Raw genomic sequence first — 19151 nt, 5'->3', positions numbered from 1 at the left:
GCTTACTGGCCTGGGAGTCATGAGGCCTGGGCTTCCAGTCCTGCCTTTGCCACTAATTCTGTTCAGTCTTGGTCAAATCTCTTCAGTGCTCTTGGAGCCTCAGTTCATGTACTATACCCTGAAGGGGTTGATGCAGCTGAGCACTCTGAGTGTGAAGTGTAGGATAGGAGGCACCTTTTGGCTCTGATATTCTGGCTGAGACAGCAGATGATGTATCTTTGGCCCTGAGGCTATTCAGGGGAGAAACTATAGGCTGCATACAAAAATTATGTCTGGGCCCTGGGCCCACCACTTGGCTCTGACTGGTGGGCAAAAGCAGACCCAGCCCTGCCCTGCAGGGAACGCCAGTTCGATTAGCACTTGGAACTGTTAGTCTTCAAAAATTTGAGGACATATACTTACTGTGGTAAAATTCAGATGAACACATTTGGGGAAATCCCTGGCTTTATGGTTTATCCCAATATAAGTCGCAAGGACATAAATCTAATACTTTAGGAGCAAACTAGAGTATATGTATATGTATGTGTGGTATGGCTTTTGTTGTTGTTGGTTTTTGTTTGTTTTTTGTTTTTTGTTTGTTTTGTTTTTTGAGATGGAGTCTCTGTCGCCCAGGCTGGAGTGCAGTAGCACAATCTCGGCTTACTGCAACCTCCAACTCCTGGGTTCAAGCGGTTCTCCTGCCTCAGCTTCCCGAGTAGCTGGGATTACAGGTGCGTGCCACCACACCCGGCTAATTTTTGTATTTTTAGTAGAGACGGGGTTTCGCCATGTTGGCCAGGCTGGTCTAGAACTCCTGACCTCAGGTGATCCTCCTGCTTTGCCTCCCAAAGTGCTGAGATTACAGGTATGAGACACCACGCCCGGCCCATTGTTGTTGGTATTCTTAAAGAAACAGAGCCATGAGTGGTCAGTAGACAAATAGTTTATGCAGTAAATAACTGGTTACAGTTCATTGTTGTCAGCGATACAGCATTTTCCATCACAATGATAGGTGAAACAAATTAAAACCTCATGAAGTAGTCATAGCACATTCATGCTAGTGAGAGCATATTACAAAGCAATGCACGTGCATTATAGGGGCAGACAAAACTGGGGAAGGGCTATATTTTCACTCACCTCTGGTTAACTTTGTGTATTTTGTCATTGAGACTTACATTATATTTGGGTCAAACAAAAAACCCAAAGAGGTTTTATAAAAGTTTACAACCAATAAACAGTATTGTTTAATCCCACAAATGGATAAAGCAAACTACTATAGCTCAACAATACACAAACCAGGACTAAAAATAGTCAATCTATGTATATAGCTAGCTACCATACAATAGATATTGAATATGCTGTCTTTACAAAGGCATTGACTATTTTAGACAAGCAGGTTCCAGAAATACACTTGTTTGTTTCCAATGAGAACTAACTATAGTGCCATTTCAGTTGAAGACTACGCACTCCTCAGTGTCAGACCTGAGGATAAACAAACTAGGGGAAGGCAGAGGAGGGTTAGGAGGGAGACCTGAGCGGACTCGACAGCTCAGCATTACTTTCTCTGTGCAGATCCAGACCTGGTTCACAAAGTAGAACAAAGTGTATTGAAATTTTTGGCCCTCAAAAAGGGCATTTGTACAAAGTCCCATACTTACAGCACAGATAGAATGGTAACTGAGTGCCTCTCAAAATGAATTCTTCTATGTTAGAAGAAAACTCAGGGCCAAAGGTTAATGGAAATCAGTGTTTGAATTACTGTATAAAGATAATTTATTCCAAAATAGAAAAAAATGAATTTTAGAGAAGTATTCTCCTGGAAACTAGCAGGAGGTGGGCAGAGAGAGAGAGAGAGAGAGAGAGAGAGAGAGAGGGAGAGAGAATCATGCTATGTGCTTTATTACTTAGAAGAAGAAAAGTTTCGTAGACCATTTCCGTAAGGCATCTGTCATTCTCCCTTCCATACCTGGCACCTTAAGAGAGAGTGCAATGGCTCGATATTACCTTTGAAAAGGCTTCTTTTCCTTTGAGTTGTCTTACAGAAAGGGTGCCCTGGATTGACCATGCCACTCCGGGGTCACACTTCTCCTTTAGATCAAAATGAAAACAACAAAATCACAAAAAGAAGAAAAAAAATCAGAAAAGCTACAAAATTGAAGGCCTCAACAGGCACAGACTTGCTATGAGGTCAGAAAATCAGTGAAATAATTAAAATTACAAAGCACCTCTTGCAAAACACACTGTTTCTTGAAAACCACACAAAACGCTTTGTAGTAACCCCTGCTGAGCGCTTATAGGTAAGTATCCTGAAGGACACATGCTTAGCCCCATGAAGGAAGCTTGATTTTATTATCAAGGCAGCCGAGGGGGTCCCAATGCTTCTTTGTTACTTGCTGTTTTATAATTACAGACAAAATGGAAAGTCAAGAAGTGCCTAGACCTCAATATAAAGAAAATGTTTCTCTAATAACTAAGAACCATGCTGTATTTATGTATTCATATTTGTATAACTCCATTTATAGATTCTTGCAGATGAGTCACTAACACTGACACTTTTTACACAAAATCCCTTTTTCAAGGACATATTAAATTTAATAGGCTAAAGAGAACTTATGCAATATAATGCTTGAAATTGTACACGTGATAACTGTGCACTGGTAATAAAGAGGCCTTGAAAAATTGTTTTTGTCTATAAATTACTACTGCCCTTTAGAAATAAAAGCTCCCTCACAACCCCTGAGCTACTTCCCTGTGACACACAGTGCCACAAACCTCATGGTGAAAATTCAGTGCCAAACCTAGCTTAAGATGAGTTTTGTACATTTGTTTCTATACAATCAGGAAAAAAAGAGATACAATTTGTATCAACAAAAGGTCATTTCTGGTTATTTGAGGCATTGCTCCTAGCCGCTTTTGGTTCATACCAAAAAGAAGAATGAGAGGAGGATGACAATCATTTTTAGTAAATCAGAAATACATATGCTGCCTTAAAAGAATTTTCTGTATTGGGAGGAGCTTACACGTTTTCTGAGTACTAAATATGAACATGTTCAAGACGAATTATAGGTGACAAGATTAATCTTGTGCTTCCCTGTAAATTGTACAGCTCGTGGATACTGTGGTGCCATTGATGATTTTGGTAGGAAGATGAACTAACTGTCACATAGGCAGTAGCATCATCTGAGATTGTCAAATACCCTGATTTAGACACAGGTCCAATTTAGAAAGTCCAAGAAGTTGAAGGTATGAAATGGTGTTTGTGTGAAATAGCAAGCACTGCAGTGGCAACTGTCACTCTGTGGACCTACCTGATAGAAAATACTTTTACTCTTTTTCAATATGCTGGGGTATACGAAGATCAGAGGATAGGAGATAGAATGTAAAGCTGTGGTTAACTGAAGTGAAACATTGGTTAAGATGCAGTATTGATCAACTTGGACAGAGACAGAAAGCCAGAAAGCAGCATGCAAGCCATTATCAAACCACCAGAAACAACCCTGACTACAGCCTCACATTCAGAGTGTTTCACAGTAAGAAACATTTATAGGCAGTGTCACACCTTCTCATGAAGAAACAAAAGGCCAAGGCCCGGCCTTCTCAACTTTCATGAAAAAACGATCATAGAAGTTAGCAAGTTCCAGCTCAGGAAATAGTGAGCTGGTCATGGTTCGAAATATTGAAATATACAGTGGATTCAAAAAGGGAATTCATTTAGTGCAGCTTAAAAAAAACAATAAACACCTCTTCTAGAGGCATTTAGCTATGAAGTTTTCCACCCTGAGCAAGATACAAGTTGCACAAATGGTGTCGCCCAAACTGAAAGTCCTGCCTTCTAGTAACTCATCTAACAATTATTTAACAGCAAGTGCACTCTCTTTGCGTGGATTTAAAGTGCATAACTGAGCCAGCTATTAGTAAAGATGCAGTATCCCCTTTTGGAAACTTCCTTTTTCCACATAGAAAATCCCCTGGTTTTGTTTCCTAGAGAAATTCTGTTCCACCAATGATTGACCTTATTACCCAAAGGGTGGACAGGAAGAGAAAGTGGATACATGGCTGTGCACTGTCCTCCATTACATTTCATCCAGTGATGTTGAATACTGCATAGGTTGGAAGTCCAAAGAGCATCCAATAGTCCCTCCTTGAGTGGAGCTTTTTTATTCACCATTTAATGCCACGTGTGTTTGGCCATCTCTCCTGGGATAAGGGAAGTGGATTGTGGTAGTAAGTCCCCTGGTCCTTGTCAAACTCTTCTGAGCCTGTGTAGCACACACATACTATGCTTGGAACTTGAGCTTAACCATCAGTTCCTCTGCAGAAGACTGCAACCTGATCCCTGATTTGCTAAGGTGAAGAGACTTGGAAGCTAAGAACTGTTAATAAATGTTGGCAGGTAAAATGTGCAAAGGAAACAGAGCTGCTTTGCTCTGGTGCCTAAGAAAACAATGTTCAAATATTGCCATATAATTTTCACTCTCATAACTAGTTGAAACTATGAAATGTGACTTAAAATCATCAAGTCAGATTAGTGACCTATACAGCTATAGACGAAGGACTGTGTAGAGCCTACCCTCTCATTATCACTATATAAAAGGTTATACAGAGATACACACACATCTCAAACCAAATATATATATTCATACATGCAATATAATTGCTAATAATAGATTTAAAATATAGTTCTAGAAGCTTCAATGTGACCCTATAGCTTCGTTAATAAAGATTGAATGATCAGATATCCATGCAATAAAGTATGCATTTACTTTTAAATAGTTTTAAATATTTCTATTAGAAAAAACCTAAAAGGTTAATTCAACATATGATCTGATCCTGATGCTTTTGCTCTCTAAATTGGATATATCATCCATACTTTGTAATATAGAATATGTGACTATGAAAACTCTGGTAGGCTGGGCGCGGTGGCTCACACCTCTAATCCCAGCACTTTAGGAGGCCGAGGCGGGTGGATCACTTGAGGCCAGGAGTTTGAGACCAGCCTGGCCGACATGGTGAAACCCCGTCTCTACTAAAAATACAAAAATTAGCCGGGCATGGTGGTGCACGCCTGTAATCCCAGCTACCTGGGAGGCTGAGGTCATAGAATCGCTTGAACCCTGGAGGCGGAGGTTGCAGTGAGCAGAGATAGTGCCACTCCAGCCTGTGTAACAGAGTAAGACTTTGTCTCAAAAAAAAAAATAAATAAACAAAAAAACAAAAAAAAGGAAAACTCTGGTAATGGAATCCTCTGGAGTTTCTTACGTCTAGACCTCTCCCCCTGGGTTTTGTCCTCCATTACCTGCATGGTGCAGTGCAAAGGGGCATAGGACTTGGATTTAGAGGACTTGGGTGTGTGTCTTGACTTAGTCATTTGCTAGCAGTGTGACCCTGGCTAGCCACTTAATTTCACTGAGCTTCACCTTCCTTCTCTATAAAAGAGGATGTTAGTAAGACGTACCTCACAGGGTTGTTATGCGCTTAAATGATATAAACACTCTGTAACTTGTAAAGCGCAACACAAATTATTAGTTACTATAATTATTGTGTTAGTGTATTGTTAGTATTAATATTCATATTTGTATAAAGAAATAAGTACTATGTCATATCAACGTGCAGCCCTAAGCTTAGCAACAATCAAGGCTGCCAGTTGCTGGGCATCTGCTGTGTGGGGATTCTTCTCCATCACCGCAAGGACGATGTTAGAAGGGAAAATATTGCAGAGGTTCTTGTAGGTCTGATACTGGTGCTCTGGGATCATATGCTCCCTGGAATCATTGCACATTCCAACCCAAGGATTCCTCCAAAGCTGCTCCATCTTTTCAGGCACGCTCCGTACCATGACTGGCTCATAACATGGTTGCATGAGGCTGTTACTCAAGGGATAGGAGTGGTAGCCATAGGAGTCAGTTGCACAGGGCAGCGGGTCCCAGCTGGCATGCTGTTCCCGGCACAGGGGAGGTCGTCTTTGCCTCACGGGGTTGCTCTCATAGAGGCGGGAGTCAGAAATGCTATCCATCCGAGTCATCACCAGGGCACGGCCTGGCTGGGGGGTTGCCCCAGGATGGATATTGGGAGGCATGGGGTAGTCTGCAGGACAGCTGGAACGTGTTCCAGTTGCTGGGTGCTGGGCATGCAGAGCTACGTGGGGGACTGACTGTTTGTGGGGGCCTTGCTTAGAATCCTCTGGGCCATAGCTCTGCACTCGTGTTAAGGCTTCATGGTAACCATGAGGAAAAGGCTGAAGTCGGTTCTGGGATGCTGAGCGGTGCAGCTTCAAATTGCCTTCAGGATGGGTATCAGCTACAGCCAAATACACGTTGTTGTAAGAGGAATAGTTGTCATTCCTGGTATGGCTCACACGGCTGTCAGGACAGAGATTAGGATTCCGGGCATACACCCCCCGGTCTACTTCAGCCATGTAATACTCTCGATTATGCATGCTGTTGATGTTCAGTTTGGAGAAGTCACCTAACATTGAATAGTAGCCATGGTCCCCCATGGATTCAAACTTTGGGTATTGCTCAGCATAGCTAATAGGGGTCCCATGGCTGTTGGTAACCAGGATGGGAGGATACTGCATGCTGGCCATATGCTCCAAAGAGGCCTTCTGGTGGGGGAAATGGGAGGATCCTGGCACTGGGCTGCTGGCCGAACGGGTGTTGAGTGCACCCACTGCATGGCTTTTTGGGGGTGGGATTGTGGGAACACTTAGGGCAGTCACAAGCGAGGGGACAGAACTAGCCTCAGGCTTACGGGCAATGGACAGCCATTCCTCAGGCTCCACAGCCACAGACCGGATGCTGGGATCTGATTGGCGCTTGGGGGCCACACGTTTGACCTCTGAGGTTATCTCACCTTTGGCACTAGACATCCCTGTGCCACACTTGGCCAGGGTGCCTTCACTCATAGTTTTCACTGTGGACAGTTTGGCACTGATGCGGAGCTCATCAGCCACCGAACGCTGGGGTTGGTTGGCCCGCTCCGGATGGTAGTATTTGCACTTGTGGCCGTAGGTGCATTTTTTGCCTGAAAAATAATGCCTTGGGGTAAGACTCTCTCTCAGTGATGGAACCCTCCGTGCCAGAAACCATTGTAACAATCTGGTCACTCAGGTTAGGGTTTTACTGTTTGGGGTAAAGGCAGAAAATTAACTGTCCACAAAGATGAGAGACAGACAACACCAAGGCGGCATCACACACTGTGATGGGAGAGAGAAAGTGGAAAGCTATGGAGAAAATTGCAGCATAAAAGCTAATAGCTGGCTGGATGCAGTGGTTCCTGTCCGTAGTCCTAGCAATTTGGGAGGCTGTGGTGGGTGGATCACTTTAGCCCAGGAGTTCAAGACCAACTTGGGCAACATTGTGAAACCCCATCTGTAAAGAAAAATATGGGGGGGGGGGGGGGGGGGGGGGGGGGGGGGGGGGGGGGGGGGGGGGGGGGGGGGAAAAAAAATTAGCTGGGCATGGTGGTGCAGGTCTGTAGTCCCAGCTACTCAGGAGGCTGCGGTGGGAGAATTCTTGAGCCTGGAAGGTCAAGGCTGCAGTGAGCCATGATCATGCCACTGCTCTCCAGCCCAGGTGACAGAGCAAGACCCTGTCTCAGAAAAAAAAAAAAAAAAAAAAAAAGCTAAAGCTGAGCAGTTGAGCAGTTTTAAGTTTTCGATAATGTACAACTTTGCCTAGGCATAATTTGCATGCTGAAGCAGCATAGAGTAACAGAAAGCAGCACAGTGCAGTGCAAAGAGCACAGGTTTGGAGTCCAGTCAGATCTGAATTTCAATTCCAGCTACGTCCCTTACTAGCTGTGTGACCTTGGTAAGTGACTTCATTTTGTGAGCCTCATTTTCCTCTTCTGTAAACAAAGTTCATCATCATGCCTATATTATAGGGTCATTGTAAAGATTAAATGAGATAATGAATATGAAGGTACTCTGTGACTTAAATGTTAATTGAGGACAAAAACCAAAACAACCCACAAAACAAATGATCATCCAAAAAAACAGACATTCAAAGTAGCCTCAGATCAAGCAGCCCTGTCACAATGTCAGGCGCACAAACCTTGTATCAGAGGGACTGGGATAAGAGCATGAAAACACTCTAGAAAAGTATATTTATTAAAAAAAGAAAAAAAAAAGAAAACTGGAAAGGGGCTGGGTGCGTCATGCCTGTAATCTCAGCACTTTCAGAGGCCGAGGTGGATGGATCACTTGAAGTCAGGAGTTTGAGACCAGCTTGGCCAACATGGTGAAACCCCCGTCTCTACTAAAAATATAAAAATTAGCTGGGCTTGGCACCGTGCACCTGTAATCCCAGCTACTGGGGAGGCTGAGGCAGGAGAATCGCTTTAACCTGGGAGGCGGAGGTTGCAGTGAGCCAAGACTGCACCACTGCACTGCAGCCTAGGTGACAGAGCGAGACTGTCTCAAAACAAACAAACAAACAAAAAAACTGGAAAGGACAGATCTAAAGGAAAGGTTAGTATTAATTGACAGAGGGTGCAGTCACCTGCCTGAGACACAGGTTCATCTGGGGGCCAAACTCAGTTCAGTATTGCCCTTTCTGCTTCCACAGGCCATATAGGTTTCTTCATTTCTCTGCTCCCAGCAACATAGTTCAGGACTTAGGCAGCTAGAGCACATGTGCTATTGTCACAAGTGACAACTGATCTCCCCTTCAATTCTAGCTACCTTTTCCTCATTCAGTTTCTAAAATTTTTCTTTAAATACCTAACGGTGTACATGAAGACACAAACTTTAACTCAAAGACAGTGGACAAGCCAAGATTTCCCATTTGAAAGGGAAACCTGGAAGAGAAAAGTATTCACAGAAGAATCCTTATGTTTCTGGTGGTACAGAACTCAGTTTTGTACATAGGTACTCACCGTAAGGACATGGTTGCTTCTTATGCTCAGGAACAATGGGTCTCTTTCTTAAGAAATTTTCAAGGCTTGGGCCATGGCGTCCTAATGGATCATCTGGAGGCATAAATCTGAAAGCAAGTAAGCAAGAGGTGACTGTCTTCCTTTCTGTCCCCTACTCCTTACTAGGAGTTCAGATTTTCATTACCTCTTGCCTGTACCGTTGTCACAGCCTTCTAATTGCCCTTCGTGCCTCAAGTCTATCCTCTGCTAATCTAGCAGTTCTTCCCTTTGTTGCCACTTTATCACATAGAAAGCATGATTTTCCCTGTTCATCATTCTTCCATCAACTACATGTTCGAGCCATACTGGCATGTCTGCTGGTTCCACCAACATGCTACCCACTTTCACACCTTCATAACTTTATTCATGATGTCCCCCTCACCTCTCATGCCTAGCAGCCCCCTTTCCTCCATCTGTAAACTTGATCTGAAATGTCATCTCCTCTGGGATGCCTTTTTCTATTACTTCACATAGACAAAGCAATTTTAAAAAAACAACTTTTAACTGTAGCTCTTATAACAAAACACTGTGGTTGTCTCTTTCACTCCTCTACTACACTTTGAGTCCCTTAAGGGTGAGTCCTCTTCCTTATTCATCCTTTTATGTCTGTGGCAACTAGCAAAATGTATGATACACAGTAAGTGTTTGGTAAATGTTTATTAAAGTAAAATCTATTCCTACTGATAACTTGAATATAGGCCTACTGGAAAGAAACGCACTTGTCATTCACAAAAGAATACATCAGCAACCGCTCCTCTATAAACTTCTTCCATTCTGGCTTTTCAACTTGAAGGTCTCGGTAGTTATCATTGGACACAATGATGCCATCAGAATCAAAAGCCAGTTTGACTATGAACCGGTCATCATAGCAGACAACCCTCCTGCCTTGGACTCTTCGGGATGGTGTGAAGACGAGAATCTTTTCCTTCTCCAGTTTTCGTAGAATATCTTGATCTGTCAAAATATGATTATATGCCACAGAGCAGAAATCATCTTTGGAAATTAACAGTATTACCCCAATATTAAAAATGCAAAAGTTGGTACTGGATGAAGATATTATTTACCCTTAGAGGGAAAGTAGGCCCTGTTCCTGGCTATGATATCAATCTGGATTATGACCTTAGGCAAGTCATCTTCCCCTTTGGACTTCAGTCTTCTTTTTGATAAAATGAAGGAACTGGATTCAATGACATCTAAGTTTTAAAAACTACATGGAGAGTGAGAGTGACACTGATATCTTAGAATTCTTGATGCTTGTTTTGCCCTTTGGCCAAAGCACCAGCTTTTTGGTTGTTGATTTCTAACAGGGAAGTACTGAGGATGTGTCTGCCAGGAGGAAACTAAAGCATCTCTCCTAGGGACTTACATTTTTGGCTTCTGCCTGAGGGAAGGACAAAACTAGGGTGAAACATCAAGATATAGCAACTGAGTGCTGATCCCCTTTCCTTTTGGTCTATTAGTTGCTGAGGCAAGAAAGCTTGCTGGCTGGGCTCGAGCAGAGCTAGGATCTATTCTCAGATGGAGGCTCAAGAGCCTGTTCAGCAGATGGCAAATAGCTTCACACACAGCTCAGACAGTCATTCATGGGACTTTCTCATTAGGCACATCAGGCAACAGCTGATGCTCAGAAGACTGTTGTAAATGAATGTAGAGACCCCTCTGCCATTAGGATTGCATCATGACTTTTGAAAACCTTAGGCATTTTTGCTTTCCTGGACCTCTTCCTCCATAAGAAATGTTAAATATTGGCTGGCCATGGTGGCTCATGCCTGTAATCCTAGCACTTTGGGAGGTTGAGGTGGGCAGATAGCTTGAGCCCAGGAGTTCAAGACCAGCTTGGGCAACATGGCAAAACTCAATCTCTACTAAAAATACAAAAATTAGCCAGGCATGGTGGTACACACCTGTAGTCCCAGCTACTCAGGAGGCTGAGGTGGGAGAAAAACCTGAGCCCAGGGAGGTAGAGGCTGCAGTGAGCCATGATCACACCATGGCATTCTAGCCTAGGTGACAGAGTGAGACCCTGTCTCAAACAAATATAAATATTAAAAATTTCATTTTCAATTGCTTTGGTATAAAGCCAAGGATAACCCAGCTAGATACATCATTTTACATGCATTGCTATTATATTCAATTTTTTCTTCTGATGTGAGAAGAAAGTAAAATTAAGACATTTCCATGGGACCTTAACAATATCATTCGCCCTAGGTGCCAGACCTACTGTGTCTCATGGATAAGTTGGCTCTGACTGCTGTGGGACTTTTCTCTCTCTCTCTTTTATTCCCTAATTTGCAAACCCCACAATCACTTCTTTGGTACAGAATGAGATCCATTGTCCACCATGGTGTTTTTACTCTCTTGAAAACTTAGTCATGCTCATAACCAGATTCATCTCCTTTTAGTCTGAAGTCTATGGTCAAATAGAAAAGCACTCCTTTTTTAAAAAAACTATGTGCTTTATCTTTTGCTGAATTGAAGTTTTCTTTATTTAACTGTCAGATGCTACAAAATAATGATGGCTTTCTTTGAATCTTTTTTCAAATATACACTTAATACAAATACTTTAAATATACTTAACAACTTTGAAAAATAAATATCTAAATTGGGACCATCCCCAAACTATCTTTCCAGATTTGCCTCTAGATGAGAAGAAATACCTTATTTGACATAGTACCTGTAATTGGTGCATCAGGGCGGGATTGCTCCTTTCTCCACGCAGGCACAAATACAGTAATATCTTTATGGCCTTTATCTAGAAACCAATCCACCGCAAGTTGTATTCCTCTGCAGGAGAATTCTTCTTTATTCCCATGGCTTTAGGAAGATACAGAATAAGAGGAGAGAAGATTGATAATAGATAGCAAAGAAATACCTAAAGCAGGATTTTTCTTAGTGTCAAGGTATTAATAATAGACATTTACATTCTTTTCTTTCTTTCTCTCTTTCTTTCTTCCTTTCGCTTCTTTTCTTTTCTTTCTTTTTTTCTTTCTTTTTTTTTTTTTTGTCTCACTTTGTCACCTAGGCTGGAGTGCAGTGGCACGATCTCAGCTCACTGCAACCTCCGCCTCCCAGGTTCAAGTGGTTCTCCTGCTTCCACCTCCTGAGTAGCTGGAACTACAGGTGCGTACCACCATGCCCAGCTAATTTTTGTATTTTTAGTAGAGACAGGGTTTTGCCATTTTGGCCAGGCTTGTCTCGAACTCCTGACCTCAGGTGATCCACATGCCTTGGCCTCCCAAAGTGCTAGAATTACAGGCATGAGCCACTGTGGCCAGCGATGACATTTACTTTCTTGATAATGCCAAGTAACATGCTTTTTAAAGAGCAAATCAAGTTATTTTTATTTAATTGTTACAAATTTGCCATTAGTATTACAAACTTCATTCAAGGCCACAGATGGTTAGTAACAACTCCCAATTTATTGCAGCCCTGATGGCTATCTCCTATCACTAGTTCCATTTTCTCTCTTCTCTTTCTGTTTCTCCTACCACTTTCTTTTCAAAGATTGTGATATTCACAAAAAATGAAAAAAGTAAAGGTATTACTAGAGGTTTAAAGTTTATATAGAGTATTAATTCGGGATAAGTCCTAAGCACATATATATTAAGCTTCAAAAATAACATCGACAGCAAAAAAGATATGCACATAAATGCTCACTGAAAATTCTTATTACATATATCCATTTAATATAATGCACCAACAAAAATCGTATTCATGAAAATTTTAAGATGTAGGAAATGCTCGTAATTCTGAAAGAGAAAAGAAAAAATACAGACTATATATAATGTAACACCAATTTTGTAGAAGAAAACCTATGTACAAGCTTAGAAAAAATACGAGAAATAAGTACATCAAAATATTAATAAATATTGTTGTTCTGTGTGAGAGGATTATAAGTGATCTATTTTCTTCCTCTAATTCCAAAATATCCTTAAAAAATCAACTATTTCTGGCCGGGTGCAGCGGCTCAGGCCTATAATCCCAGCAGGTTGGGAGGCCAAGGTGGGAGAATTTGCTACCAGCCTCGGCAACATAGCGAGACCCCATCTTTATTAAAAAGAAAAAAAAATTCAAGTATTCTTTCTATAATCAGAACATGATATAAAGGAGAAGAAACTGTCAGAATTACTTATAGGAATAAACATTGTGAAAACTTAAAAAGCCAAACAGAATTCATTTAACTAGAATTTGGAAGAGGGAAAATTTGCAGATAAATTGGGAAAAGGTGCACTAGATTTGTGCCTTGTTTGGCTGTGAAAATTATGATCTCTTAGCGTGGTATCTAGTGCTCTGACATATACATAAACCACACTAAATTATAGTTAATTAAACAGCTTGGATGGGAACAAATGGGCATACGTGTACCAATTCTACTACAATCAAGTGGCTATTGTCTGTTAAGACTGATCAGAAGGAAATAATTGTTTTGTTAGAAGGCTAATTAAGACAATGTGATGGGGCTTCTCGCTTTTGATTCCTCACCTTCTCACTGGCACTAGCTCACTCAGCTACAACAAAAATGAACTCCAACATATTGTTCCCTTTCGATGAATTCATATATAATATCAGGGGCTTCATCAATTCTTGTACTGCAAGACTTCCCACTGTCTTATCACTCTTGAGGCAAATTGCAAAAATTTATTAAATGTTTTTATTAACATTTACAAGCATATGCTAATCATGTTTAAAGCTCTCCAGTGAGTACCATAAAGCAATTATACTCTCAACTGAAAGTTGAAAGCACTTAAGAAACAAAAGGAAAATATATTTAGTTGTCAATATACTCCAAGGTAGCCTTAGAGATAACTACCACTAACTCCTAAAAAGTTGAACAATGGGGAAATTATGCAAGAATTATGCTTAAATGGTTAATATTGGATGAACTGTGGAAGAGAAGTTGTTCAGCTGTGAATTTTCCCACTGCTACAGTGCTGGTAAGTATAAAGAATAACAGAACTTGGGAAAATTATCAGAATTGCCATTAGAGGGGATTTGAAGGAAGGGGATGGAATTTCCTCGGCTCTGCAGTACTATGATCTTCTCCCAAATGGTCTAAGTCCGGAAATAAATATGAGAGTAAAATTTGCTGTTAGATACTGCAACTTTATATTTTATTTATTTATTTATTTATTTATTTATTTATTTATTTATTGAGACAGAGTCTTGCTTTGTCACCCAGGCTGGAGTGCAGTGGCACCATCTCGGCTCACTGCAACCTCTGCCTCCCGGGTTCAAGAGATTCTTCTACCTCAGCCTCCCAAGTAGCTGGGATTACAAACACAAGCCAACACGCCCAGTTAATTTTTGTATTTTTAGTAGAGACGGGGTTTCACCAAGTTGCCAAAGCTGATCGTGAACTCTTGACCTTGTGATCCGCCCACCTCAGCCTCCCAAAGTGCTGGGATTACACGCGTGAGCCACCACGCCCAGCCAATTTTATATTTTATACTGCCAAATTCTGTGTTTAAAAATTTTTTTTCAGCCTTGGCAACAGAGTGAGACCCTGCCTCTACAAAAAATTAGCTGAGTATAGTGATGCACTCCTGTAGTCCTAGCTACTCGGGAGGCTGAGGCAGGAAGATCACTTGAGCCCAGGAATTTGAGGTTACAGTGAGCTATGATCATGCCCCTGCACTCCAGCCTGGGTGACAGAACAAGGCCCTCTCTCTCTCTCTCTATATATATATATAGATATATCTATATATATCTATATATATATATCTCTACATATATAATCATTAAAAAATGTAATATAGTATAAAACGTGGAAAATACATAAAATATAAAGAAAAAAACCCCAAAATCCAACTGTTTTACTACAATCCAGAGACAAACACTTAATATTTTGATATATTTATATTCTGATATCAATTTCCTAACATACTGAGAATTATGTTAAGAAAAAATGTAACATACCTATAGCATCCTATTAAAATATATTAAAAGTATGCCACTGAAGCATTTCATCAGGCACACCAAATGCCCAATAAGAATCAGATGGCACTTTCAACATTTATCAAGGTGGCAATGAATACCTACACAACCAGCCAAGTATGCAAAGTTTATTGCCCCCCAAACATTTAAGGAATGAATAAATATTTTTTTAAAAAAAGAGGAAAATAAAGTAATGCTTTTCAAGTGGCTTGTTTTTGCTTAAACCCATACAATGTCCTTTTGTAATCTATAAACGCTGAAAACCCTAGGACCTGCAAGTCACAGAGTATCTTGGTGACACTACAGTTCACTTTGTCTTGTAAACTGGCTTAGGAACCTCTCATGATCCAGGTTCCCAAGCCAAATTCAGCTTAGCAGATAGGTCATTAGCCCCTCCCTCTGCAGTTGTTTTCTCTGGGCTTCAAATGTTTGGGCTTCTCCTAGACTTAACAAAGAATATGGTTGCATTTACATTTCAAAGCCTTCATTCCTCTGAAATGGATTTCTCTTCCCAAAAGAGACAGCTCTCAGAATGAATGTACCCTTTAGGATCTTAGCATATATCAATCAGTATGTGGACCACAGGTGCACTACTACTGCAAATGTTAACCAAATGCTGCTAATGGCAAACAAAGCATCATAATTTGTTTGTTTGTTTTTTTTTTTTTAGACGGAGTCTCACTCTGTCGCCCAGGCTGGAGTGTAGTGGCACAATCTCAGCTCACTGCAACCTCTGCCTTCTGGGTTCAAGCGATTCTCCTGTACAGGCACACCACCATCACACTTGGCTAATTTTTTATTTTTAGTAGAGATGAGGTTTCGCCTTGTTGGCCAGGCTGGTCTCGATCTCCTGACCTCAAGTGATCCTGCTGCCTCAGCCTCCCAAAGTTCTGGGATTACAGGTGTGAGCCATCAGGCCTGGCTCATAATTTTATTTTATTTTTGGAGACAGTGTCTCGCTCTGTCACCCAGGGTGGAGTGCAGTGGTGTGATCATGGCTTACTGCAGCCTCAACCTCCCTGGGCTCAAGTGATTCTCCACTTCAGCCTCCCAAGCAGCTGGGACTACGGGCACGCACCCCCACGCCGGGTTATTTTTTGGTATTTGTAGTAGAGATGGGGTTTTGTCATGCTGCTCAGGCTGGTGTTAAACTCCTGGGCTCAAGCAGTCTGCCTGCCTTGGCCTCTCAAAGTGCTAGGATTACAAACGTGAGCCACTGTGCCTGGCTAGCATCATAATTTTAATGCAGGGTCATCCAACAGGCTGAGAAACAACAGACATTAACATGTAGTTTGTCTAAGAAATACCAATCTCACCATAAACTTACAGCTAACTAAGGAGGAAAACAAACCTAATTTAGATTAATAGTAATAACAAATCCATAAGTAGACTATAGCACTGAACTTCGAGCATGTGAAATGTGATTGCAGAATAAATGGGACTCATCAGTAATTTACTACTCAGACAAAAGAAAAAGATGCTAACAAGGACTCAACTGGCAATTTTAAAGAAATTACATGGTCTACTCTGCACTATTTTAATATGCTCCTAACAGTAAGGTTGCATGCTATTTTTTTGGCTCTATTTAAATCATGTGAGATGCCTTTAATTTAGCAAAGTAACTCATACAGGAGATAAAAGTTCATTTTCCTGTCAGTATAATAGTTTGCTACTAACGTAGACCAGATATGTTGAAACTAATTATCCAAGTAATTAATCTCTGCATTATTCCTTAAAAAGCGAAAGAACCAGAGTGTCCTTCGTGATCAGCAATCCTTGAATAGAAGTCTAGAGAAAAGGAAGATATTACATTACCATGAAGCCAAAGTCCCCACGAATGCCTTAGGTTCTTCTCATCCTCAACTCCGAAACACAAAACCAGACCAGACCAAAAACAAAACAAAACAAAACAAAAAAACGGGTAGGCCTTGGGAATCAGGTCCAGTCTAGGGTGTTCCAGGTGGTCTGGTTTGGTGACAGATTGAGTTGGGCACATCCCAAACTCCTTCCCCTCAAGAATCACCCTTTCTTATGCCTGATAGGAGGGGAGCAGAGACACCTTTGGCCTTTTGAATACAGACATTATCCTTTGCTTTTCACTGGCCCACTGCATCATTCTGATTGCTGTAGTATTGTGTGCAGGTCATTTAACTTTCTTGTTACCGTGCTTTTGGTTTCCCCTCATTAAAACAAAGGAGCTGTCTAGCCTGCTTTACATACCTTATAATGATGATGATGTCATTATTTTAAAAAATTGAAAAAGGAAATCTGTAAATGCATTCTCTGCTACTAGCAAATACGCCATACATATATATATATATACACATACATACATACACACACACACACACACACACACACACACACACATACATACACACACTTTTTTTTTTAATAGGGTCTCACTCTGTCACTCAGGCTGGAGTGCAGTGGTGAGATCACTGCTCACTGTAGCCTTGACTCCCAGGCTCAAGAGAACCTCCCACCCCAGCTTCTTGAGTAGCTGTGACTACAGGCATGTGCCACTATACCTGGATAATTTTTGTATTTTCAGTAGAGACAGGGTTTTGCCATATTGCCCAACCTGGTCTTGAACTCCTGGGCTCAAGCGATCCTCCCACCTTGGCTTCCCAATGTACTGGGATTATAGGTGTGAGTCACCATACCTGGCCCAAATATTCTTAATAACACTAATAGCCACATAATACTGTATGATATTGTGAAAAGAGAACTGGAGTCAGATTAGTGTTTTAATTTAAGCTTTGTAAGCTTGGGTAACCTTGGGTAGTTACTCAAACTCTCTGAACCTGAATCTCTTCACCTGCAAAGATGAACCAAATTAGTTTATTCTTATAGGCTCTCCAGTGGGGATTAATTCACATATGTAAAAAATCTGGCACAGAATCAGTATTCGTAAATGTTTGTTTCATTGCATTCATTTGAAGTCAGAGGACTTAAGTTCGAGTTCTCACTTTAGTACTTACTAGCTATGTAAACTCAGGGAAGTCAATTACCTTTGCTGAGCCTTATTTTTTCATCTGTAAGATAAAGTTGCTGTGAGCATTAAACAGGACTATATACTAAAGTGCACTTTCAGATAGTCTGCTAAGCATTTCCTGTATACAGCAATGGTATCATTCATGACTTTCTCCCATCCCCACTCTCTCATGTCTCTGTGGGAGCACCCAATACTGTGGGAAAACAAGGCAAGATCCCTGCTTTCAAAGACAATGGGATAATCTAATGTAAAACTTGCTAGACTAAGGCTTTTTCACTTTGTTCTGATTGCCTACGGTCTAAGGATTCTAGTGAGTCCATCAAGCAATGAGAGACTCAGTAGGAAAAAGGCTCCTGATTACTGCGGTTTTTTAAACCAAGACTGGATGACAATTCATTTGAGAAATAGAAGAAGGGATTCCTATGGCTTAAAAAAATGATATGAGAGAGTATGGAATAAATTATGAAGGCACTATAGGTACTGTTAGTCTCCCACTGCTGCTGTAACAAATTACCACACATTTAGTGACTGAAAATAGCACCAATTTATTCTCTTACAAGTTCAAGAGGTCAGAAATCTAAAATCAAGGTGTTGGCAAAGCTGTGTTCTTTCTGCAAGCCTAAAGAGAGAATGTGTTTCCTTGCCTTTTTCAGCTTTCTAGAGGCCACCCACATTCTTTTTTCTTTTTTTTTCTTCCTGAAACAGTCCAATGGGTCAAAAAGGTCACCCACATTCTTTGGCTTATAGTCCCTTTCTTATGTCACTCCAGCTTCTTGTTTCTGCCATTGCATCTCCTTCTACTCATTCTGATCTTGCTGCCTCCCTTTAATAAAGACACTTGTGATTACGTTAGGCCCACTTTGATAAACCAGGGTAATCTCTCCCATCTCAAGAACGTTAATCACATTTGCAAAGTCCATTTTACCATATGAGATAATGTATTCAGAGATTCCAGGGATTAAAATGTGGACATCTCTAGGGGGGCTATCATTCAGCCTACCACAGATACTGTAGTTCAGAGATCATCATTGAAATCAGAAAAATTAGGAAGTTCTTTGTGGAGGTGGTGCATTTTGAAGGCTATGAAGATACAAAGGAGGCAATTCTAAGTTGGGAAAAGGCATGAACACAGGTGGTGGGGATAGAAATCAGCATAATTTTCATGGAGACCATTAAAAAGATAGATGTAAATGCAGTAAGCATGAGAGATACAATCAAATGGGAGGAGGGAAAGGCCAGATTACAAAGAGCCTTAAAGCCAGGAAAAAGGATCAAAATTTGGTATAATAACAGTTGAGAGTTACTGAAAGTTCCTAAGCAAACC

The 19151-nt window shown here is 41.0% G+C and overlaps 2 protein-coding genes across 4 annotated transcripts in view; one reads left to right on the top strand and one right to left on the bottom strand.

Annotated features, from left to right (window-relative positions):
- Positions 1–904: 904 nt before the first annotated feature.
- The window catches only part of ZC3H12B (zinc finger CCCH-type containing 12B), a 72987-nt gene continuing 54740 nt past the window's right edge, over positions 905–19151 (bottom strand). For all 3 annotated transcript variants that reach the window (XM_050776874.1, XM_050776873.1, XM_050776875.1), the window contains 4 exons: positions 11570–11709; positions 9615–9849; positions 8857–8963; positions 905–7002 (listed from right to left, as the gene is read on the bottom strand). In XM_050776874.1, coding sequence (XP_050632831.1) covers positions 5582–7002; positions 8857–8963; positions 9615–9849; positions 11570–11709 — 1903 coding nt within the window. In that variant the 3' untranslated portion in view covers positions 905–5581. The remainder of the gene's footprint in view (positions 7003–8856; positions 8964–9614; positions 9850–11569; positions 11710–19151) is intronic.
- ZC4H2 (zinc finger C4H2-type containing) overlaps positions 7367–19151 on the top strand; it is a 558331-nt gene continuing 546546 nt past the window's right edge. The window contains exon 1 of the mRNA XM_050777025.1: positions 7367–7371. The gene's annotated coding sequence lies outside the window, so the exon portion shown is untranslated. The remainder of the gene's footprint in view (positions 7372–19151) is intronic.

This window comes from Macaca thibetana, chromosome X (assembly GCF_024542745.1).
Source record: "Macaca thibetana thibetana isolate TM-01 chromosome X, ASM2454274v1, whole genome shotgun sequence".
NCBI classification, from domain to species: Eukaryota; Metazoa; Chordata; class Mammalia; order Primates; family Cercopithecidae; genus Macaca; species Macaca thibetana.
The sequence above is the reverse complement of the archived record's forward strand: the minus strand, read 5'-3'. Positions and strand labels throughout refer to the sequence as shown.